This window comes from Dermacentor variabilis, chromosome 3 (assembly GCF_050947875.1).
Source record: "Dermacentor variabilis isolate Ectoservices chromosome 3, ASM5094787v1, whole genome shotgun sequence".
Taxonomy (NCBI): Eukaryota; Metazoa; Arthropoda; class Arachnida; order Ixodida; family Ixodidae; genus Dermacentor; species Dermacentor variabilis.
The window spans coordinates 87,862,816-87,886,979 of record NC_134570.1 but is presented as its reverse complement, the minus strand read 5'-3'; the positions used below and the strand labels follow the sequence as shown (position 1 = coordinate 87,886,979).

Sequence of the window (24,164 nt, the reverse complement as noted above, 5' to 3'; positions counted from 1 at the left end):
AAAATCTAGTTTGTTTGGGAGGAATCGTCATCAGACTAACTGACGCTCATCAAGGATCCCCTCAAGGACACCTTATTCGCAATTATTGTGACCAAGGGTCCCGTGCCGCGGCGGAAAGGTCATGTTTTCCACATTTCTTCACCTTGACCGGCGTCTGTTCCATATTCTTCGCACCTCAAATATGTGTTTTGAATGGAGAGTGGCGCAGGAGTAGCGGCGCGCACCGGTGAACTGTGGAAGCTACGCATGGGTATACCCTGTTCATCAGTGTCGTCCTGTTGGAGAGCCACCGCGAGAAACATCGCCCTTATCTCCAAAACGCGGAGTACTCGTGCGACGTCACGATGTGATACTGATCTGCTATTCACAGCATTTCATAACGCCCCCGAAGGTACGGTGAATTGAGATCACGTGCGTGCGTTTCATCATTCTATTATTGCGATAGAAATTATACGGACACTCCGGGCCCATTTCCGCCGTCGCCGTGATGTTCTGTACAAAGTAAAGGGCGATAACGTCGTCGCTGCGCGCCCGGCGCTGTATGTTCGAGTGAAAGCGCGCAAGGGGGAGCCGACGATCGCGGCGCAATCTGGCCTGCTCGAAAGAGAGGAGAGCGGGGAAGAAGCGCGCCGTCTTCCGTCGCGCGAGGCACCCAACGTTGTGAGGCACCGGGGATAAATGAGGGAAGGGGGGCAGCGTTCTACTCCGGTTGCCCATGTGACGGCGGCACGCTGGCGCACGGCCATGTATCTTGGAGAGCGCTCTGCGTTGGGGGCGTCGACGGCTCGTAGCTTTGTGCGTACTGTGTGTTCTCGGCATTCACTTTGCGTTAAAACGATAGGCAGCACAAAGGTCACTTCGCTCGCTGCGCTTGCTCGCGGCCGTCCGCTGTCATCGAGTGTGAGTAAATATTAACGGGAAGCTCGATCCTCTCTCGTCTGACTTGATTTGATTCCATTCATGGCGTTTGACATCTCAAAGCAACGCCGAGGTTATCGGGGTTGCCATAGTGGATGGCTTCGGATTAATTTTGACCGCCTGAGATAAGTGCAGGAGTGCTTTCTAATGTTGCCCTCTGATCTGCGCTGCATGTGCTTCCCTCACAATCAGAGTACCGTGGGAACTGTGGATGGTGTTCCCGTACGGCCGCTTCGCGTCGTGTGCCGGCCGAAACCTCGTGCACGGCATCGGTCTGAGACAGTGCATCGAAGGGCACGAGTGCAGAGCCGGTGGCACGACTGTCGCAAAGCGACCTGCCCGTAACAAGTCCTCGCCTCGCGCGCCTCCTTTTCAACAAGGACAAACACGAGCGTGCAGGGACGGTTAAGATGTCCCGTCGCTGCCCTCGCCCGACCCGCCTTTGTCACCCCGCTTCCTACAGTACTTTGAAACCGCATGAGAGAGATACACGCGCGCTACTAAACGAAAGGGAAAGAGACCGGGAATGGGAGAAAGCCTGCAAGCGGCGGCATAGCCTAGTTTTGCTTTTCTTTTTTCCGGGGGGGTCTACGTGCGTACTTCGCGAGCCGCTGGCTGCGTGCGCACAGGTAGGTAGGTCCCCGAGGCAAGAGTTCCTCCGGCGTGTGCTGGGCGCGCGCTCCAGCTCACTCACCCAGTAACGCACTTTCCCTTTCCTTCTCTCGTCACCTTGCACCCCCTTTCGTTCTCTCTCTCTATTTCCCACTCTCCTGCGCGCGAAACACTGCCGCTGCTGCAGGCTTCGTCGACGGCAGCGGGCTTTTCGCGTTGCGGCGTCGTCTGCGGCGAAAGGTAGCTGGCACGTGCGTCGTCGTGTGGGTGCTTACACTTTCGTTTCCCGACGCATCGCTCACCGCGCGTTCGAGAAGCCGGCGCCGACACTGGGACGCCGCCCACACCATCTCCGTCGCACGTGCCAACACGCGCGCGGCGCGTGCGTTCAGAAGAGCCCGTCGCGTCAATGAGGCGACGGATGGTTGTGAGTTCGACTCCCGATCGGCGCTGCGGCGCGCGCACGTCCTGTCAGGTTGAGATTGGTGACGAGAGTATGGGTGTGTGCGTCCCCGTGACGAGCGTTGTGTGACGTCATCTACGCTGCAGACAACAGCAACTGTTCGCCCCCGACGGACGGAGCGGTGTGGGCGGTGGTACCGTTATCAGTCGGCCATCCGATAAATATCGGAGCCGAAGGCTTAGAAGACGAGAAGAAAGTGACCGCAGGATGAAGGTTGTCGCCATCATCGTGTGCTTGGCCGCCTGCGCCTACGAGGCTGCGGGTTTCGGTGAGTGCTTTCTTTTTCCCCCCTTTAAAGAAAAAGGAATTTGGTTTTATGGCAGGACGCGCAATGTACTACGGCGAAGCATCCTCCGCGTAAGGTCTGACTAGCGCATTGAGTGCATCAGTACGGAGATGCTATGGCGCTTATGTACGAGTTTGGCACCGAATTACAGTGCATGAAGCGATGAATGGATGGATGGATGCGAAACGTTAATGAAGGTCCTGAGGTACGCGACTCAGCGCGCTGCGGGCCGCTCCCACGTTGGGACAGTCAGGCCATGCCCGAATCGCATGTTTTTCCCCACAGTACTTTTCGCGCATCGAAGTTTCGCCGCGGAGGAGGCAACGAGTTGCACGGAATACCCGAAGCGATCACGTTCACGTCTTTCTCTCTTATGCCCGCTTTGGAACAGCTCGGTAATCCCCAGTTATGTCTTCTGTGCGAATGTTTTACGACCTCCTGAATCCAGTCCCCGCTATCGGGCATACACCCGTATTTTCATCAAATGTAATTTCGCCTTTGCATCAGGGTGTTTAAATCTGGCACTTTATGCTCCAACAACACAAAAGACTAAGAGCGTTTAAACGTAAGTAAAAAAGGTCAATTAGAAAAAGATTTAGTGCCCTTCCACTCTGCGAAGAAGGATAAGGATAACCAGCGAACTTGTGTTGGGATGACGGCTATATTGATTTATATGGTTAATGCTATATTGATTGAATACAGACACGTACACGTAACTTCGCGGTTGTTATCGTCTTTATTTTGTCTCGTTCGTCACCACAGTGACCGTAGCTTTGTGGTCGCTGTGGTACACCGCGATCGGTTGTACTGCTACGCTAGACGCGTTCTTGCCAAAGGTTAAATCTACACACGACCGGTGACGCGTGGTCGGCACATTGACGTCCGCGTAGCACTCAATTCCAAACCGTTCCAACAGGAAGGACACAATCCACTTGCCGTCGGGGTGCGCTAGGTCGGCCTTAAAGACGACGATTGGTGGGTACACTATTGCGTTTTATTGCACTTTTCAACCTTCCAAAGGGAGCGAAGGAGCGCCGCCATCCCACGTTTTACATATGGCCATGAAGGTCATGCGTCATAACGTGGTCGATAAGATAACACTCAGAGCGACCACCGCGACTGATAACATCACGCGGAAACAGTTGGACCGACTGTGTACATATTTTTTTTTTTTCTACACGGCTCTTGCCTAAGAACACATTTTGATCAGAAGCTATCCAGATACAGCTTCGCTGTAAAGAAAAGGACCTGCAGACTTCCTGGTGCACTAAGAACGAACAGCTCACTTTCTACGAAAGAAGCACATTCGACTCCAGCTTTCTTCGTTGCGGTTTGTCGCGCAGGCAGGATCAAGGCTGTGTGCTTCATTTTGGTGCGCGTATGCCTCTGGTAGCAGACGAAAACACGCTTGCTTGGCGAGATTCTTCCGGTAATTGGCAGCACAGCATTTTTTTTTCACACCCCGGAAGAAATTAACACTGCCATCGAATCTGCATAGCAGGCATGAGAGCTCACTCATTACACGTCGTTTCACGTCCCTACAGAGAAGCATATAACGTCGCTTAATGGAAATCTTCCAATTTCCCACCATCTCGCTTCCACCCGAAATGTCACCCCGGTACCGCTTTAAGCGGCGATAACTGCTGCAGGTGCGCATCGCTTCTATACGGGCGCACTTCTCGTATTGGTTAGCCGCACGTTAGGTAGGGGTGATCGCCTGCGGCGACAAGGAAAGGCGCGACGTTTCCCGCTTCACCGGCTCTCCTGACAGGGCGCCCGTAATTGTGACGACTCGCGAGCTCTCGCTATAACAGATAGGCAATGTTTTTCTCTATCTTTATGTTTTAGCGCTATCTAATCAGGGAAAATTTGCCGCGGAATGTGCAAGTGACACACGGCAATTACGATAATTGAACGCTTCACCTCACGGTGCGATCTCGCGATTTAACCGTCTGTAGTGTCACCCTGAAAAGTGACCCGTCGCTGTGGCTCGGTGCACGTGACAGTGGTCGAAAATGGCGTTCTGCCGCTGAGCGGGAGGGGGCGTATTCGACTACCGGTCATGGCCGCCGCAGTTTAATGGGTGTTGTTCAATTCCGCCCTAATCAGAGAAGACAAATAGCTGTTGGCCGTCAAAATGGATCCGGAGCTCTACCACTACGGAATCTCGTAAATTTTCAGGGTTGGATTTGATTCACTTCGGCTGGTTGGTGCACCGCTTACTGGGCTAATTGTGAACAAAAAAAAAAAGTCATGGCACGAAGGCGGAACAGAGAGCGCAAGGAGCATGACACAACGTAGCGCTTCGTTGTCTGCTTCTTACTCTCTGCCTCACAAAAATAATTGTAGGAATTTTGATTCGTTTGTGTTAAGGTTCCGTTGCCCTCGATAGGCCTTCTGTTGAAATTCAATTGAATTTCGTGCGTTATTTTTGTGTCCCGTCATCGCGTAGGGTTTTTATTTCTCCAGAATAAGCCGCAGTGTTTGCTTTGGTATACGTTAAAATGAACCAATTTACTTTGAAAATAGTTATGTGGCACTTGACCGGGGACGGGCAAGGCGAGGGAGGAGGGATGAGCAGCTCACATACTGAAACAGAAATTTGACTTGGGGACGGGAGGGGGGGGGGTGGAGGAGCACGTGTCCGGTGTGCCACCCCGTGGGCTACTCCACTCCCTACATGCACTTGAAACTGAACGCGAACGGGAGCTATCACATGTCACGCAGCAAAACAATATATGATAAACGGAGGGAAAGTTCACATGCATCATGGTTGTTATCACTGACGGGCATTCCTGTAAGTCTCTTCTGGAGCCAGTACAACATCGATAAACCGATGCTTGTCACTGAAACGACTTTACCGGAGCGGCCCGAGTGGTATCGCGAGACTGACTCAGCAGATGCGACCACTCACACTACTGATATGCACAATAATGACATGTGCTATACACCCTTGTACTTTGTCTGTAAATCGCTGATAGCATATCTTGGGCGAAACTGGGTCTTCCCAGCTCGCTGCTCGTTGGAACAACGCTTCGTTCGTGTCGGGGCCCGCGTTTCAGTTTCATGTTTCTTTCTTTACTTCTTTCTTTTTCTTCTTTCTTTCTTCCTTTCTTTCTTTCTTTCTTTCTTTCTTTCTAATCGTCTGTCGCGCCGCATGGCCGATTTCGAAGATAACGGCGCGGTAGCGTCCGAAGCACTGACGAAAGGTGAGAGGAATAAAAATCGAAATTGATCACAAAAATGAATAAAACATATGGACCCAGCAGACATTGCACCCAAGGGCAGCCGTCGCAGTCAAAGGGTTTCCGGGTGACAGCACAACTAAAAAGAAATGCATATCTCAAAGACGCGTGACGGGGAACGCGTTCACGTACAGCTGCCACGATGACTTCGCCACTGATGAGTGCTTTGTTTCGATAAGCAGGAGCTATCGCTGCTGTCTCCTCCTTTCAGAAGAGTGGGCAGGCGTTTTGCCCCTTTCGGTGGCAGTTGCCAGCCTGCTCCTCGCTCTCCCTTACCTGTGAAATGTATTACGTTTTCAAAACAAATAATAATAATCGCCGGCTCAGCTTCTACGTTCACGGCTAAACTGAAATATACGGTATACGATAAACGTAGAGGAGAGTCAACAGTTATGCAGCACTCTTAGCTGCCAACTGGGTACACCTGCCATGGTTGAAACAATGTAAAGGAAAATACAGTTGTCTTTTTTTTTTTTTGTTAAATGACGCGAGCTTGGGAAAATAGGCCACTGGAGGGCTGGCTGTCCCTCGAACAACAACATCAAATGCAGGAAGGAAAAATGGATCCTAGGAATAAAGCATGACGTATATTTTTATGTCTCGGGGAGGCGCCCAATCCCAAATACTTTACTAAGTGATGGATACATCGATGGATACAATTTTCTTGTACGTCCGGCAAGGTTTAACGCGACCCGGGCTCAGGTCTCCCACGGGGGAACGTCAAGGCCCTGTCTCAACGCCGCCTCACGGGCTTGCTGGACTGCCCACATCTGGATTCCGAGGTCTGAGCTGCGCAGAGCGGCGGCCCACCTCGACGACAGGGTCTCCGGAGCCACTACCATCCCTCCTCTAACTACATTACACTCCCACAGCATGTGTTTCAGTGTTGCTGGTCCTTCCTGGCACAATTTGCACGTGTCGTTCTGATGCTTATCTGGGAAGATACGTTTCAGATGGAATGGATTAGGGAAGGTGTTCGTCTGGAGTTGTCGCCAGGCGACGGCCTGCTTCCTGTTCAATTTGGGACTCGGCGGTGGGTATATCCTTCTGGCGTTCAAATATGCCCTGGTTATGTCGTTGTATCTGGTGAGCCTGTCCCGTTCTGCTCGAGAAGCGTTCGCTATCGTGCGAGAGGCGTTGCCCTGTTTGGCTCGGCGGGTCATGTCTCGCGCCGTCCGGTGCGCCGTCTCGTTTAGGTTCGGGAGCGCGTCGTCTTCCGTGGTGATGTGCGCGGGGAACCATATGATCCTCGAGCTCGCGGTTTTGGATCTGCCCGCTTTAGCCAGAATGGACAGGGCTTCCTTAGAAATTCGACCTTTGGGGTAATTCTTTACTGCCGTTTGCGAGTCACTTAGTACGACTTCGCATTCCTGTTCTGTGAGGGCCAGCGCAATCGCGGCTTCCTCCGCTATTTCCGAGTGTTTGGTGTATACACTGCATGTGGTTCTGGTTTTTGACTCTGCGTCTATGACTACGGCGGTGTAAAGGTGATGAGTTAGGTGACTAACTGATCACCTTTAAAAACAGAAAAAAAAGAACTGAACCTTGGCCGTACGGGCGCGATTAGCTTGTAAAATTAGGCTCTGTTCTAAGTTTTGCTGATCGTGAAAACCTGGAGAGAAGCAAGCTGTACGTAAAGGCCTGTGTAGAGGGCCGATGTCGGAGCAGTCTGTTTATTCGGGAGTTCCTTTTCTTGGGCGAAGCCCATGACAGTGACAATCAGCAGTGATGCTACGCCAAGTTATAGAGGCGTGTACTGTAAAACCGCAGGCAAGAGTCACTTGGCTTCATGCCTGCAGCATAGAAAAAAAAAAGAAATTTTTACGCGTTATCACTAATAGCTCTTCTCATCTCTTCTTAAATATTTTCAGCTAATAATTTTCCTTGGCCTTTTAATCGCATGCCCCTCTCCCTCGTCTGACCGCCGTTCAGGATGTCTGCCGCTCGAAATGTAGACAGTTACAATGCGGTCAGCAGCAACTTCCTTCCTCATTTACTTTTACGACTACTACTACTATGCGTTGAACTGTTAATGAACTTAAAATGGCTTTATTAAAACGTGCATGTTTGTCATGCGTAAATTGGAGCTATTACTGCAGATCATAGGATTTGTGTAGGGCCAATATATGAGTAATTTTGTGTGCATCTTACGAGGGGGAACCAGAAAGTCCCCTCCCCCCCTCTTTTTTTAGCCACATTACAGCTGTAAATGCGAAGTCAACGTATCCATTCCTAGCAGTGGACTTTTCTTGGACAGGCCCGGCCTTATCTGCCAGTAGCTCCGCGGCACGGCGCTGCTATCAGGTGTTGAAGATAGCGATTGTGCTTCGCACCTCCACTGCGTCCTAGCAATGAAGTGTGATTGGTTTTCTATGGAGCAAGGGACGAACGGCCATAGAAATCCACAGGGAAATGCAGCCCACGTATGGGGAAAGGTGTTTCGCTTTGAGAAGTGGGAGGTGGTGGCGTTGAGTTCGCGAAAGGTGAAGCCAAGACAGCAGTCCGACGGTGGTTCCACAGTCAGCCAGACAAATCCTACCACAGGGGCATCTCAAATTTAGTAGTGCGATGGGAAGAATGCCTGAACCGGTGTGGGGAATACGTAGAAAAATAGTGTAAGGCAGGCATAATACTACGTATATTCGCAGTTGCCTGTATGTACCTTATTTTGGCTAATACAAAAATAGGGGCAGAAACTTTCCGATTCTCCCTTGTATATCCACTGACAACTGGCACGTTCAGAAAAGAAAAAAAGAAATAGAATAAAATAAAGGTGATCCCACCTGCGCTGTTGATCCCTGCTTCGTGTCAAACATGCAGCAACCCGCGCACACGTGTGCCGAAGTTGGGGGGAAAAAATACTACATTCTACATCGAATGAAAGCCGATGGTATTGTACAGACTGTCGATATCGTGCACTGCCATTGTGACATATACACTTCCTGTCGGTTGTAAGTGGTGCCGATTCCCTTGCCACGTAGGCTGAAGACCTTTTCAGAGACTGTGCTACAATATTTACAACGCCTGCGTTGTATTTATATATAAATAAATAAATAAATAAATAAATAAATAAATAAATAAATATTTGACGATTAGTTGTTCGACAGCCCCTTTTGTGTAGTTCGTTGTGTCCTTTTGTAAAATAACTACTGTGGTGCCTCTTCTTCTTTCACATTTGCGGCGCGTCTTTTGAAGACATAAGAGCTTGAACTTAGTGTATAGGGCTATGCAGGCACTTGGAGTGCTTAAACGTGGAATTGTAGTTAGTGTGTACTTAAATCTCCCCTTTTTTTTGTTCGGTAGCGCCATACTTTCTAGCGTTCTTAGCTAGTTCAAGCTTGGTAGGACGCGCACGCGCACGCACACACGCACGCACACACGCACACACACACACACACACACACACACACAGGCACACACGCGCACACACACACACGCGCACACACACACACCTCACACCTCACACCTCACACTCACACGCACACCTATACCGCCCTATCTCTCCCGTTTATTCTTCACCTTCTTGGTAGTCGTTGCATCATGGAATGAAAAGAAATCACCAGTGGTTTGTTATGTTATAGGTATTAGGTGGCGACGTCTATACTTTTTCGACTTCAGGCACTGATGATCATGTAGTTTCCTACAAAAGATATGAGAAAGAGCTATGGTGCTACTGTCCACGATGGGGCGCCTCGATGGGGTGCCTGCAAACCCGGCTTTCAACGCCGACGCTGCTATCGAGGTACCCTAAAAGTGTCTACGGGAGTCACAAGTGTGGGGGTTCATCGAACATGGGAATGATCGAGTAATAATATTTGGGGTTTTACGTGCCAGAACCACTTTCTGATTATGAGGCACGCCGTAGTGGAGGACTCCGGAAATTTTGACCACCTGGGGTTCTTTAACGTGCACCTAAATCTAAGCACACGGGTGTTTTCGCATTTCGCCCCCATCGAAATGCGGCCGCCGTGGCCGGGATTCGATCCCGCGACCTCGTGCTCAGCAGCCCAACACCATAGCCACTGAGCAACCACGGCGGGTGAATGATCGAGCGTGCATGGATTTGCCTAAATGTTGTCCTTTTTGGCTTGAAACAGCTTTGCGAATTTGAAAAAGAAAACGATGGTTTTCAACAATATATTGTGTTATAAATGCTCCTTCGAGCCAGTCCTTTTCTATGCAAAGTTTTATCAGTCAATAAATAAATGCAACAATTCGCAATTGTTACGCATCTGAACAGTGGCAAATAGTTTCTCTGTGTTTAGAAAGCTCTAAAGTGCTTGAAAATTTCCAACGATAAAGCGTAGTGAACAAAGCTGCAAGAACGTCTGAAGCCACAAGCACGGAGACCAGATAATTCCATGTACTAACCTTCAGTATATAGGTGGTTAGAACTAGCTAGCCACCTTAACACCACCAAACTGTTCTAGCCACCCCACCATAATTCCCGCGGTTGCTGAACAAGATTGCAGCTCCAGACCTGAACGAGTAACGAAAATGAGATGCGATAACACGCAACTTAATCTTACAGATAAGCGTCAACACTCACGACAGCAATTTTGAACGAGTTAGCCGACGTTCACGTTTTAAAAGCAGCGCAAAGCACGCAGTGCGGACAGAAAACAAAAGGGTTTGCTTTAAATAAAGGATTTGCATTTTCAAAGGCACTCACTATAGTCGCACTCCGTTTCCATTACGCGGTGTTCTCTGTGCTGACATTGAAACTTATACTCGGTAGGTCAGCACCACTTTCGTATTTTGCCCAAAGGCTTTTCTTTAATTACGCATGACCTATCCAACCCTCTTAGGCAAAGTTACACCCTTTGGCTTGCCCCTTCTGCCACACAACAATAATCGTTATCTGCCCTGATGCGTTTCCTTTCTTTAACGCTGCGAGCCCGGTACTTTCCAGTAACGAACGGCACGCGCGTTATCAGCATAGAACAGTTTACACCCTTTGGAGTGCCCCTTCTGGTAACGCGCGTGCCGTTCGTTACTAGAAAGTTTCGGGCTCGCAGCGTTAAAGAAAGGAAACGCATCAGGGCCGATAACGATTATAGTTGTGTGGCAGAAGGGGCAAGCCAAAGGGTGTAACTTTGCCTAAGAGTGAAGTTTGTGGGGAGGGAAATAAAAGAGTGTGTATGTACATACATACACACACTACGAGCTCGTTGCATGTCCAAGTAAAAATAAATAAAATGGAACTGAAGCTAGCACAGAGCGGCAACACAAAAGCTCGGCGCTGCCCGTCTCACCCATACGTCATAAATCTGTCCATGGGTTCGTAGTCGTGCCGTTGTTAAGGGCGTCGGACGCCGGTAGGACACGCCGTCGAGAAACGCGTGATTCACGCCTTCATACGTTCGTGTAAAGTTGTCCTTGGAGAGCGGCTCTACACCGAAGCGACAGAGCTCACGGCCACGCGATCAGTGTTTTTTTTGTTTCGGAGAGGGGGAAGTTCACCGCACTGTTGCGTTTCGCCTGCGACACGTGGTTTTGCCGGCGCGACTGCGGCGGGGCGGCAGACATTTTGGCCCGATCGTCGTCGCCGCAACACTCATCGCCAGGTGTTTCCAGGCGCGACTGCGGCGATGCGACCGCCTAGGGATCATCCTCGCATTCCAGTCATTGTGCCCGAAACAGGCGATGCCAAAGCAGGGATCTCATTCCAGTCATTGGGCCCGAAACAGGCGATGCCAAAGCAGGGATCTCGTTCCAGTCATTATGCCCGAAACAGGCGATGCCAAAGCAGGGACCATCCTCTCATTACAGTCATTGTGTCCGACCGGCAGCGCCACGACAGGGTGCTACGAGATCGTGCTCGACATGGTGCTACGGCATCGCTACGACAGGGTGCGTCACCATTAGCCCATTGTACATTCACGTGCTCGTCTTTTGAGGGGTTCCTTCTTGCCCTCAACTGCGAGAGTATAAAAACAGCTGCCCCCGGACGCCAAAAGGAGGGCTCCGATTTCTTCTGTTGAGTGAAGTGCTCTCCCGTCTCTCTACTTCGGTCAACCTGACCGCCAACTCTTTGCGATGTTAAAATAAACAAGTTGTTTTGTTGTTACCAGTCGACTCTTGCTTTGCCGGGACCTTCGGATGCTGCCAGTTGTACCCCAGGCCGCCAGGCCAACGCTACCCTTGGGGCTTGCGACCCAGGTACAACCACGGGCGTCAGCGCCGAGTTCCCAACAGATCGTACCAGAAGTCGGATCCAAACAGCTGGTTGGCAGCGGTGAGATCGCCTCCGACTTCAAACAACTGTCTGCCAGCGGCGAGATCGCGACAACGGAGGCCAGCAGCAAAGAGATGCAATTGACTGTATGCTGAGCAGCTCAACGACGATCCGGGAGCAGTGCAACGAGCCCTGTGTGACGACTGGTTGCCTGCAGCGGAACGACTGCGCGGAATTCCTGCCTGCGAGGTTTGGTGAGTGCGGGACTTTCTTCTTCTGAGCTTTGCCAGGCTTTTTGTTAGTGTCAGAAACAGAGCTGGTAATTGTGGTTGTCGTTGCTGCCGGGTTAGTTTGCGGCAAGACAATAGTAAGCAGTAGAGAAAGCAGCATTCAGAGCAGCCATGGATTTGAAGTCGTTGCGCAAACCGAAATTGTTGGAGCTTGCAAGAGAGTTGGGTCTGGATGTCTCAGACAAACTAAGAAAACCGGAACTGTTAAAGGCTATTCTTGAGTTAGAGGCTGAGGATGACGAGCTGTCGGAATGCCTTGAGACTATTGAGGAGAGGTCAAAAGGACAGGAGCGCGAACTTAAAGAGCAAAAAGAGAAACAGGAGCGCGAACTTAAAGAACAGAAAGAGCGAGAGCAACAAGAGCGTGACCGTCAACACGCTTTGGAAATGAAGCGTCTTGAGGTAGAAATGGAACGCGCTCGTAATGGAAGTCAGGCACACGGTGCAGGAGAACGAGTATTGTTCAAAATGACTGACCTGATGCGGCCGTTTAAGCTTGGAGAGGACATTGGTTTGTTCCTGGTTAACTTTGAGCGAACGTGCGAGAAGCAGGGGTTCTCTCGGGAAACGTGGCCACAGCGCTTGCTCACTTTGTTACCCGGCGAGGCGGCCGACGTAGTCGCTCGCTTGGATAGAGAGGAAGCAGAGGATTTCGACAAAGTAAAATCGAGTCTTCTAAAAAAGTACCGGCTGTCTGCGGAGGCGTTCCGTCGGAAGTTTCGGGAAAATGAGAAAGGCAGAAGTGAGTCATATACAGAGTTTGCGTATAGGCTTATGTCGAACATGCAGGAGTGGCTCAAAGAAGAGAAAGCGTTTGGTGACCACGATAAAGTTCTGCAGTGTTTCGGGCTAGAACAGTTTTATAGTCGGTTACCGGAGAACGTGCGATACTGGGTCTTGGATAGGCCAGACGTTTGTACGGTGGCTAAAGCCGCTGAGCTAGCCGAGGAGTTTGTGACGCGTCGGGCTCGCGGAGCTAAGGACGGTCAAAAGGGTGAATTTGGCTCGAAGTTTGAGAGGCCGAAATTCACGCCCATGAGATTAAAGGGGGACACGCGTAGTGAGGATGCGAGTGAAAGCAGTCCGACCAAACGTAAAGAGACGGCGGCAGCCAAACGCAGAAAGCGGTTCGAGATGAGGCGAGCGGGCGTGTGTTATACGTGCCAGAAGCCGGGTCACTTTTCGGCGCAGTGTCCGGAAACAACACCAAAAGTTGTGTTTTTTTCAATAGGCAGCACTGACGAGAACATGAAGCTTCTCGAGCCTTACATGCGAGACCTCCTCGTGAACGGGAAAGAGTGCCGAGTGCTTCGCGATTCCGCAGCTACGATGGATGTAGTTCACCCGTCTTACGTAGAACCCCATATGTTCACGGGCGAGTGCGCGTGGATCAAGCAAGCCGTGGAAGCTCATAGCGTGTGTCTGCCAGTAGCAAAGGTGCTTATTGAAGGACCTTTCGGAGCGCTTGAGACAGAGGCGGCAGTGTCATCTATGCTGCCACCCCAGTACCCGTACCTATTTTCAAACAGGTCCGATCACCTCCTGCGCGAGAAGGGGCTTTTGTTTGGTGAAGCTAGTGTTCAGGCCTTAACCAGATCGAAGGTTCGGGAGCTCGCTGCAAAGGCGGTAGTTGCGGGGCCGACGTTATCAAACAACGAAAAAGGGTCAGAGGCGCAGCAAGCTGATATGCCGAGCACGCCCGAACTGAATAAACTAGAGTCTGTAACGTTAAAGGCGCCAGATACTGGAGAGGAAACGCCCGACGCGGGAAAGTTAGAAGAGCTATCTACTGATTTGCTCATCGCGCCTACGTCAGACGGACTTGATAGGTTGCTAAAAGTCAGCCGGACGGCTTTGATAGCCGAGCAAAAAAAGGATGGCAGCCTGGAAAACGTGCGCTGCAATGTCAAAGAAGGTATCGCCAGGAAAACTGCGCGTTTTGTGGAAAGGGGTGGAGTCCTGTACCGGAAGTATCTAGACCGCCGAGGAGTGGAGTTCGATCAGCTGGTCGTGCCTCAATGCTATCGTCAGGATCTGTTGCGCTTGTCACACGGGGGTTCGTGGTCCGGACACCTAGGAGTTAAGAAAACTAAGGACCGTCTCTTGCAAGAGTACTATTGGCCAGGGTGTTTTCGGGACGCAGACCATTTCGTGAGGACATGTGACACTTGTCAGCGGGTGGGCAAACCAGGGGACAAATCGAGGGCGCCGTTGAAATTGGTACCTATCATTACGGAGCCTTTTAGACGGCTCGTTATTGATACTGTGGGACCTCTGCCGGTAACAGCCACGGGGTACAGACACATTTTGACTGTGATCTGCCCAGCGACAAAGTTCCCTGAAGCAGTGCCGCTTAAAGAACTCAGCTCAGTTGAGATAGTTAATGCACTACTGTCCATATTTGCGCGAGTTGGTTTTCCTGCGGAAATCCAATCAGATCAGGGCACAGTGTTTACTAGCGCTTTGACGACAACTTTTCTCGAAAGGTGTGGGGTAAAGCTGCTACACAGCTCAGTGTACCACCCACAGTCGAATTCCGTTGAGAAGCTCCACTCCGTCATGAAGCGCGTGTTGAGAGCGTTGTGTTTTGAACATCGAACTGACTGGGAGCTGTGTTTGCCTGGGGTGATGTTTGCATTAAGAACCGCGCCGCATGCGGCTACGGGGTTTTCGCCAGCTGAACTGGTGTACGGTCGCTCGCTTCGATCTCCGCTTCGCATGCTTCGAGAATCGTGGGAAGGTAGGGGCGACGACCCAGTCGTGGTGGAGTACGTGCTTAAACTCCTCGAACGCTTAAGAAGGGCACAGGAGTTGTCAGGTGAAGCAATGACAAAGGCCCAGCAGAGGGCCAAGGTTTATTATGATCGGACAGCCAGGGCCCGTCGTTTTGAGGTGGGCGATGAGGTCATGATATTGCGCACATCGCTAAACAACAAACTAGACGTGCAGTGGGAGGGCCCAGCACGAATTGTTCAGAAAACGTCGGACGTTAACTACGTGGTAAGTCTGCCAGGAAAGCGGAAAGCACAGCAAGTTTACCACTGTAATCTGCTCAAACCTTATAGACAAAGGGAAGCAGTGGTGTGCATGATGGTAAACGTTCCTGAAGAGCTTCCAGTCGAGCTTCCAGGACTAGGCTCAGTGACGAACAGGGAAGACACCGGTCAAGTCATTAGTGACCTTATCAGTAAAGCACCGCTGTCGCCCGAGCAGAAAACCGAACTACACCAGCTATTACAAGAGTTTCAAGGTCTGTTCTCTGAGAGGCCTGGTAGGACTTCTGTACTTACTCATGATATAGAACTTACCTCCACAGAGCCAGTACGATCCAAGGCGTATCGGGTGTCACCCCGCCAGAGCGATATTATGGAGGCTGAGGTAAAGAAAATGCTACAGCTCGGTGTTATTGAGGCAGGTGAGAGTGATTATACCTCCCCTTTGATTTTAGTTGAGGTACCGGGCAAGGAACCTCGTCCTTGCGTCGACTACCGCAGGCTTAATTCCATCACTAAGGATCAAATTTATCCGATCCCTAACATCGAGGAGCGCCTTGAGAAAGTTAGTAGCGCTCAGTTTATTTCCACCCTAGATCTTGTCAGGGGTTATTGGCAGGTTCCACTTACAGAAGAGGCTAGTAGGTATGCGGCGTTCATTTCACCAATGGGAACATTCCGTCCTAAAGTGTTGAGTTTTGGTTTGAAGAACGCGCCATACTGTTTTTCAAGTCTCATGGATAAAGTGTTGCGGGGACAGCAAGAATTCGCTTTACCGTATCTAGACGACGTAGCGATATTCTCCGCATCCTGGTCTGAGCATATGGCACACTTGCGGGCAGTGCTAACCCGCCTGCGCGAAGCGGGCTTGACAGTCAAGGCTCCTAAGTGCCAGTTAGCACAGGCCGAGGTTGTCTACCTCGGTCACGTGATTGGTCAGGGTCGTCGCCGCCCCTCTGAAATAAAAGTGGCCGCTGTGCGAGACTTTCCGCAACCGCGCACCAAGACCGATATTCGGTCGTTCTTGGGTGTCGCCGGCTACTATCAGAGGTACATCCCTAGGTACTCTGATATCGCGGCTCCCCTGACGGATGCTCTAAGAAAGACAGAGCCTCAAACAGTCGTCTGGGACGAGACCAAGGAAAGAGCTTTTAGCGCCCTAAAGAGTGCCCTAACAAGCCAGCCTGTGCTACGAACGCCAGTCTATACAAAAGGGTTCATTGTTCAGTGCGATGCTAGTGAGCGAGGCATGGGCGTTGTACTGTGCCAACGGGAAAATGGAGAAGTAGAACACCCCGTCCTGTATGCTAGTCGTAAGCTGACCAGTCGTGAGCAGGCGTATAGCGCCACCGAGAAAGAGTGTGCGTGTCTCGTGTGGGCCGTTCAGAAATTGTCATGCTATCTAGCCGGCTCGAGGTTTATCATTGAGACGGATCACTGCCCTCTCCAATGGCTGCAGACCATCTCTCCCAAAAATGGCCGCCTCCTGCGCTGGAGCCTCGCTTTACAACAATATTCCTTTGAGGTGCGTTACAAAAAGGGGAGTCTCAACGGTAACGCCGATGGCTTAAGTCGAAGCCCCTAACGTAGGAATCAGCCTCAAAATTGTTTGTTACTGATGTTTTCTTCCTGAGGCAGGATTTTTTTTAACATATTGCTTTTGTTTAGTGTTTCAAAGTGATGATATGCTTTCTAGTGCAATTTTTCAATTTGTGGACGCGTTCTGAGTGATGCTAGACTACTGTAAGGAACTAGGCAGTGGTATAAAAAGGGGAAAGAGCCTGGCAGGGCTTAGTGAGGGTTGTGCCGTGCTTGCTGACTGAGCGGTTGAGTTTCAGCGTAGTTCTAACGCTTGCCGGGAACGAGAACAAAAATGTGAACTCTCCCGAAGTCACTTTGCAGTGTCCCGTGCGAACCTGAACGAGAGAACGAGGCCTTCTCTGTGCGCTGCGCTCAAGAAACGTCGAGGGACGCCCGACTTCGGTTATGAGCATCATCGAGCGACATCCCTCCGGACAGCGGATGCAGTCCCCTGTCCATCGGGATCTCCTTCCCCCGGCGGGGCGGTCTGTTGCGTTTCGCCTGCGACACGTGGTTTTGCCGGCGCGACTGCGGCGGGGCGGCAGACATTTTGGCCCGATCGTCGTCGCCGCAACACTCATCGCCAGGTGTTTCCAGGCGCGACTGCGGCGATGCGACCGCCTAGGGATCATCCTCGCATTCCAGTCATTGTGCCCGAAACAGGCGATGCCAAAGCAGGGATCTCATTCCAGTCATTGGGCCCGAAACAGGCGATGCCAAAGCAGGGATCTCGTTCCAGTCATTATGCCCGAAACAGGCGATGCCAAAGCAGGGACCATCCTCTCATTACAGTCATTGTGTCCGACCGGCAGCGCCACGACAGGGTGCTACGAGATCGTGCTCGACATGGTGCTACGGCATCGCTACGACAGGGTGCGTCACCATTAGCCCATTGTACATTCACGTGCTCGTCTTTTGAGGGGTTCCTTCTTGCCCTCAACTGCGAGAGTATAAAAACAGCTGCCCCCGGACGCCAAAAGGAGGGCTCCGATTTCTTCTGTTGAGTGAAGTGCTCTCCCGTCTCTCTACTTCGGTCAACCTGACCGCCAACTCTTTGCGATGTTAAAATAAACAAGTTGTTTTGTTGTTACCAGTCGACTCTTGCTTTGCCGGGACCTTCGGATGCTGGCAGTTGTACCCCAGGCCGCCAGGCCAACGCTACCCTTGGGGCTTGCGACCCAGGTACAACCACGGGCGTCAGCGCCGAGTTCCCAACAGATCGTACCAGAAGTCGGATCCAAACAGCACGCGTGCATTTGCACACTCACTGATGGACTTTCCTCTTTACGAAACGTGATATCTCGTGGTTTTACTTGCGCCGTTACGCGCGAAGAACAGTATACGGTTTGCTAGATACGTTACGCTTTCAGGACGAGATTGAGCAAGCTGGCGAGTTTTGGTGCGTGTCACTGAGCGGCGCTCGTGCTGTTTTTTATTAACGCGATAAGCGTTGTGGAGGTGCCTTGCTGGCCCTCGCTGGTTATGCCGACTCAAAACTGCCTGCAATGGACGATGCCGGTGGCGAGGTAATCAAAGGCGTGCTCAACGTGGGCCGATATATATATATATATATATATATATATATATATATATATATATATATATATATATATATATATATATATATATATATATATATATATATATATATTAGTTATATCATTTTATTTCAGACCCCACGAGGGGGTATTCACATAAGGGGTGCAATCAGTTAAAAGAACATGAACAATGCCACATGTGTTTATATACAAAAAAGGTTATTTCAATTTTCAACGAATGATGATGCAGAAGTGATATCAACGATATATTGGCAAAGGCCGTTCCAATCTTTAGCTGCACGTGGGAAGAAAGAAGCTATATATATATATATATATATATATATATATATATATATCTATATCTATATATATATATATATATATACATTTGGAGAGTGTTTCAGCGAACACTTTCAGGAATATTTAAAAGTTGCCTATGACAAATATCATAACTATAGTTCATGAGATGGTCTGCTCGAAGCCGCGGACAATACTGGCACAAAAAATTGAGATGCGAAATCGACTAATTAATAAAAATTCACTAATTATGTTTTAACGAATTACATTATGGCACCACTCGCGATTTACAAATTCTAGCAGTGGACTTCGCAAGGCGGATCCACTTGGAACGAATTCTCAGGACGACTCCAGCGTCGAGATATAAATTCCCGAACTTTGCGGAGAAACGCATTGGCGTTCCAGTTAACTTGTTAAAAAAACGTCGTTTCACGCACTGAAGCACACAAGTTAACTGGAATGCCAATGCATTTCTCCGCAAAGTTCGGGAATTGATATCTCGAAACTGGTGTCGTCCTGAGAATTCGTTCCAAGTGGGTCCGCCTTACGAAGTCCACTGCTAGAATTTGTAATTTGCAATATGGGTCACGAGATACTTAGCTAGAAAGTTAACCAGTCAATTCTTGTTAGTTAGTCGACTTTGAATTTCCAATTTTTTGTGCAAGTATTGTCCGCCGCTTTGAGTAGACCGGCTCACAAACTAGAATGGCACTATCTGCTACAGGCAACCTTTTAAAACATTTTGGAAGTGTTCGCTGAAACACCCTGTATATATCTCGAGCGAGCACCCCAAACTTGTGGTAAGATGGCTTGGCATTTGGAGCATTGCTTTCCAAAAGCCCCTTTCCTAATTTGTAGGTATCCTATACGTGGGTGCGAATTACCAGTGCGTCTGCGTATTTCGATCGTGGTTGATTTTGCGAAATAACATCTTGCGGCTGCACCTATAGTGCCAATCTCGGCACTCCTATTAGTGGACATGCCTCGAGCGTCGACAGGATTCCACTCCGGAGTGCGATTATGTGCGATAAATTCGGCCATGAAGTTATTTAGTGTAATTGTATTATCAGTTAGCTCATTACCGATCACCACAGCGTCGCTGACGACCAAAAGTCAGCGTCCGTGGGCGCCGAAATAACGGCGGCGTTTTCTCATCAAGATCTTTAATGGTGTTGGACGATTTGAGTCGTGTGCGATGGGAGTCGTATACATCGGCGTAAAGGTCCGGCAGCAATTAATTACAGAAGCACGCCCAGAGAAAAGCCTTTAAAAGGATACAGACGAGAAACACGTAATCAGTTCGGACTGATGAAGTATGCTTTAAACTCTATTTTCGTTAAGCTCGCCGTGATAGGTCGACTGTTACAATAGAACATGATAGGTCAAAGTCCAAAAATTTTAACTTATGCCTCCTGAAGCACCACAGTGTCGGTGCGCCAATGTGAGATCATGGATTTCAATGTATTTTCTCGTATTTCGCCCGCTGCCATACTCGGGGAAAGTACCAGAAAAATTCTTGGGAGAGGGGAGGTTCCGTTAGAATACAAAATTTGAAATTTCATTCCTTGGTTTCACGTGCCATAATCACGATATGATTATGATGCAAACGCCGTAGCGGGGGTTTTCACCACCTTGGTTTCCTTTGACATGTACCCAATGCACAGTAAACGGGCTTTCTTTTTTCTTTTTCCTTTTTCTTTCATTTCGCACGGCCAGGATTTGAGCCCCGCGCCTTCAGGCTTAGTAGCGCAACCCCAAAACCACTACGCCACCACGGCGGGTTCCTTTAAGATACAGTGCAGTATGTTATTTACGGATAACAAATTAACTCGGCCCGTGCAGAACGCCATCAATGCCTGTTACGTCACTGCGAGCTTTTCTTATTCATTTTTGTGTCTTGCCTAACCACTTCTCATGGCAAGAGTGACCTTTTTCTTTTTTGGTATTGTGAAAGCGCAGTCTACTAATGCAGACCTCTTGGATTACTTTTCTTCCCTTAAAACGAAGCCAAACATGAATATTATTTTAAGCTGTATGAAAGGATATTTTGGAGTCCGTGACTTCGCACATCTGCAGAGGTGCATATAGGTTTCGTCGCAAGAAGGAAAAGAAAAGGGAAAAAGAAGGAAAAGTTAGTTATCTTTATTTCTTTGTGATAAGCAACATGGTTAAGTTAAATGAATGGAGTCAGCGTTCTGAATGACAAATTAGCCAGACTGAACTGATATGATGCTGGCATTTATTGCTCATTTGTGTACCACCGAGTAATTCTTAACCGGTCATGAAGACGTCGCCGATAACATCGACGAAGACGCGATTGCGGAGCTGCGGCGCGGAATCCTGTGTGGGGAAAAAATAGTTTTCTTTTTCCCGGCGACTCGTTCCTGAGCATGACGGCATGCTAGCTTATTTGCAGCTTTATGAACTGGCCCGACTGGCAATAGAAAGAACACCTAATAGTTGTAACTGTAAAAGATGAGGCGCAAGTTAAGTCAGCCGTTCGACTCGGCTGGCAATAATTTTTCTGTTTACACTGCTCGCTGTAGCTCTCGCCACCTCCCCCCTCCCTCTCCTCCCCTGTGTCCTCGAAATGCCGCGAGAAACGGGGTGGAGAAACAAAAAAAAAAAAAAAAAAAGAGAAAAAGAAAAGTCGCGCGCATGTCACACTGTCTTGCTTTATTTCACTCCGAGTGTATATGGAATAGAGGAAACCACGTGCATCTTATATTATAGTGAATGCGATGTCGATGTATTACTGCGTTCGCGCTGCCAGAGGAGTATTCGCAGCATTTCTTCGAAGCAGGCGCTGAATCGAGATATTCATATTTATGGCGTAACAGCTTCAGCGGTGCTCAAAGAAAACCATTTGAAGCATTGCCATTTACCCCAAGATGCACCGATTGCCCTGATAGATGGCCAACGGCAAAGCCAAGGGGCGTACGTGGCCTTGAATTAAATCGTCGTCGACACGAAGGTTCGCAGACTTGAGACGGTGAAATTAAACGAGAAGTCCGCCGATAAAAAGAGCGCTGTCGCCCGTCATTGCGTTCTCGGGAATACCACGTGGCGACCGGTCGTCGTGGGCAGTGGTCCGGCCGCGCTTTTGCACCGCTGCCTCTTCGAGCGTGGCCACTTTTCGCGAGATTGTGATCGCGCGTTCGTCGCGACGGGGTCGCATGCAGGCGTGGTGCCACCGAAGCGGAAAACACGGTCTGCGCGACGTCTGGCTGTCGCGGGTTGACCACGTTGCACTTTTGCATTTGAGTGTGTACGCGGCCGATGGCGACGACGCCTGAGCTCGTGAGCGCCGGACTAAGCCTAATAAAAGACGGTTGTTCGGTTATAGTCGGGGGCGCATGACGCTCGACTGGAAATAGCGGCGCAGCAGCGAGAACGCTCGCAATCGAAACGACAGGGTCAGGCGTGCGCTTCCGACTAACTTAATAACAGTGGAAAGCAGACAGCGCGTGCGCAGAACTTTCTCATCTCTTTCGGAGTGCGCCGGATCTCTATGTTAACGTCTGTTTTTCTGTCATCCGCGTTGTTATATATTGCTGCGCCGTAATTCTGCTCAATAATCATAGCGCGCCGACCGCCGCTCCAAGAATGCCTTTCACTCTCGTATTTATCGCAGACAATTTCGTTTGCGCGTTACTAACAACGCAGGGATTCTGAGGTGCTCTGTGGAGGAGGCACACGCGCTGTGAGTGCACGAATAAGTGCGAATTAATTCCTCCTTCCTCGCCGCCTTGCTTATAGAGCGGCCACCTGTCTGGCGGCTACTGCCTGGTGCGGTGCCGGCACCTTTTATCATCTGGGTGTGGCGAGTAACACCCGATTACGAATGCACGCGTCCTAAGTGCGCGGACCCTGCAGATACATGAGGTGCCCGATACCTGCTTTGGCTGTGAACGTGCCGCACTGTAATGACGTAAAAAAAGAACTACGTAAGCGAAAAGGACTGGGATATAAGAAGTGACCAAGAAAAGCAAAAAAAGTAATTGAGAGGTCAACTTAAGCTTGTTGCATATCGATAATTTGGCACAATGTCGCTATCGTTTAGGTAAGCGCACCAGATGGCTTCGGCACTATAGTTAAGTAAACTTCTGAAGTGATAGTTAGCTAGTGTGCCTCAAGGACTGTCGCGTTAAAGCGCTAAGCGCGTTTTGAGTACTTTAAACGACATTAAAAATACCCTTTTCATTTATGAAAATTCACTAGATGAGGTAATTCCCGTACTGTTGGTCTTACCTAGGGGGCGATCACACCCAGTGGCCGTGTCCGTACGCGCTCCACTCGCACGAGACAAATGGGGAATTCCCCATGCTGTCCGCCCTGGAACTTAGGAGTGGCTCATTGTCCCCTCGATACGCGAAGTCAACTTCATGGCGCTGTTATAGTTCATAGCACCATGCACTTGCTGGGAGAGTATAGTCACTGGGAGCGAGGCCGTTTGGAAGTCATTGTTAATGCATATATTGTTACGGGGAGGCAACGCCGGCCTGCAGCTTAATTCATCCAAGTGCCATTCAGTTCATCGGACGTCAGCAACTTACAATGCTCGGTCACCTCGTCGACTCGACCTGTGTTCGCCGCGGCCCTGACAAAGTTCGAGCCGTGCAGAAGTTCCCCGTTCCGACTTGCACAAAGGAATTTCGTAGCTTTCTGGGACTGTGCTCCTACTCAGGTCGTTTTGTCAACAGTTTCTGGGAAATTGCACGTCCTTTCACAAACTTGCTGAAGAAAGGCGTCTAGTTTTCTTTTTCTGGGTGCTGCACAGACTACCGCCTTCTCTACCCTCATCGCGTCGCTCACTACGCCACCTGCCTTGGCTCATTTCGACGGCCGCACTCCGCACCGATGCCAGTGGCTACGGAATTGGCGCTGTTTTGGTCCAGCATCAGAATAGGCATGCCCTTGTTATCGCCTATGCCAGCTGTCTCCTTTCCCCAGCCGAACAGTGCTACTTTATCACGGAACGGGAACGTCTTGCTCTTGTTTGGGCGGTGGGCAAACTCCGCCCCTACTTACATGGCCGGCATTTTACCGTCACTACCTATAATCACGCACTACGCTGGCTTTCATCCCTTAAGGATCCCACTGGACGTCTTGGCCGCCGGGCATAGCGGCTCCAATAATACACATACTGTGTTTCTTTTAAGTCTGGCCGATTGCACCGGGACGCTGATTGTCTCGTAATCCCGTGGATTCGCCTGAAGTCTCCGATGACGCTCCCGCGTGTGTACTCCCGCTCTCCGCTTTAAGCCGCACCCGTGATGAGCAAAAAGCGCCGTGATCCCATCTTACGTGAGCTTATTCGGAAGCTGGATTCCGCAGCACTCGATCTTTACCGCTCCGTTCGTCGCTACGTCGCTGCATATGAACCGTACCGACGCCGAAAGAAGCCACCTGTGCTCTTACCTAGAATGCTTGCTGGCCTTCTTATATAAGCCCCTTGACGTCATATCGGACCCCTCCTTCCGAGTTGGTCTTGACCTCCTCGGTTCTACTCCTGATTCTACTGATGGCAACAAATGGATTGCCGTTGCTACGGACCACACCACCCGATACTCAATTACACGCGCTCTCCCTACCAATTGTGCTACGGACGTCGCTGATTTTCCGCTACATGACGTTATCTTACATCATGGAGCCCTTTGTCAACTCCTCAAGCACAAACCGCCGCCGCTACTTTCTCTCCAGCGTTATCGATGACCCGCTTCGCTCCTGCGCGACAAAACACAAATTTATGACGGCTTACCA

The 24,164-nt window shown here is 50.1% G+C and overlaps 1 protein-coding gene across 1 annotated transcript in view; it reads left to right on the top strand.

Annotated features, from left to right (window-relative positions):
* The first annotated feature begins 1,642 nt into the window (after nucleotides 1–1,642).
* Nucleotides 1,643–24,164, top strand: part of LOC142576005 (alkaline phosphatase, tissue-nonspecific isozyme-like) — an 89,420-nt gene continuing 66,898 nt past the window's right edge. Inside the window, exon 1 of the mRNA XM_075685878.1 lies at nucleotides 1,643–2,261. Coding sequence (XP_075541993.1) covers nucleotides 2,201–2,261 — 61 coding nt within the window. The 5' untranslated portion in view covers nucleotides 1,643–2,200. The remainder of the gene's footprint in view (nucleotides 2,262–24,164) is intronic.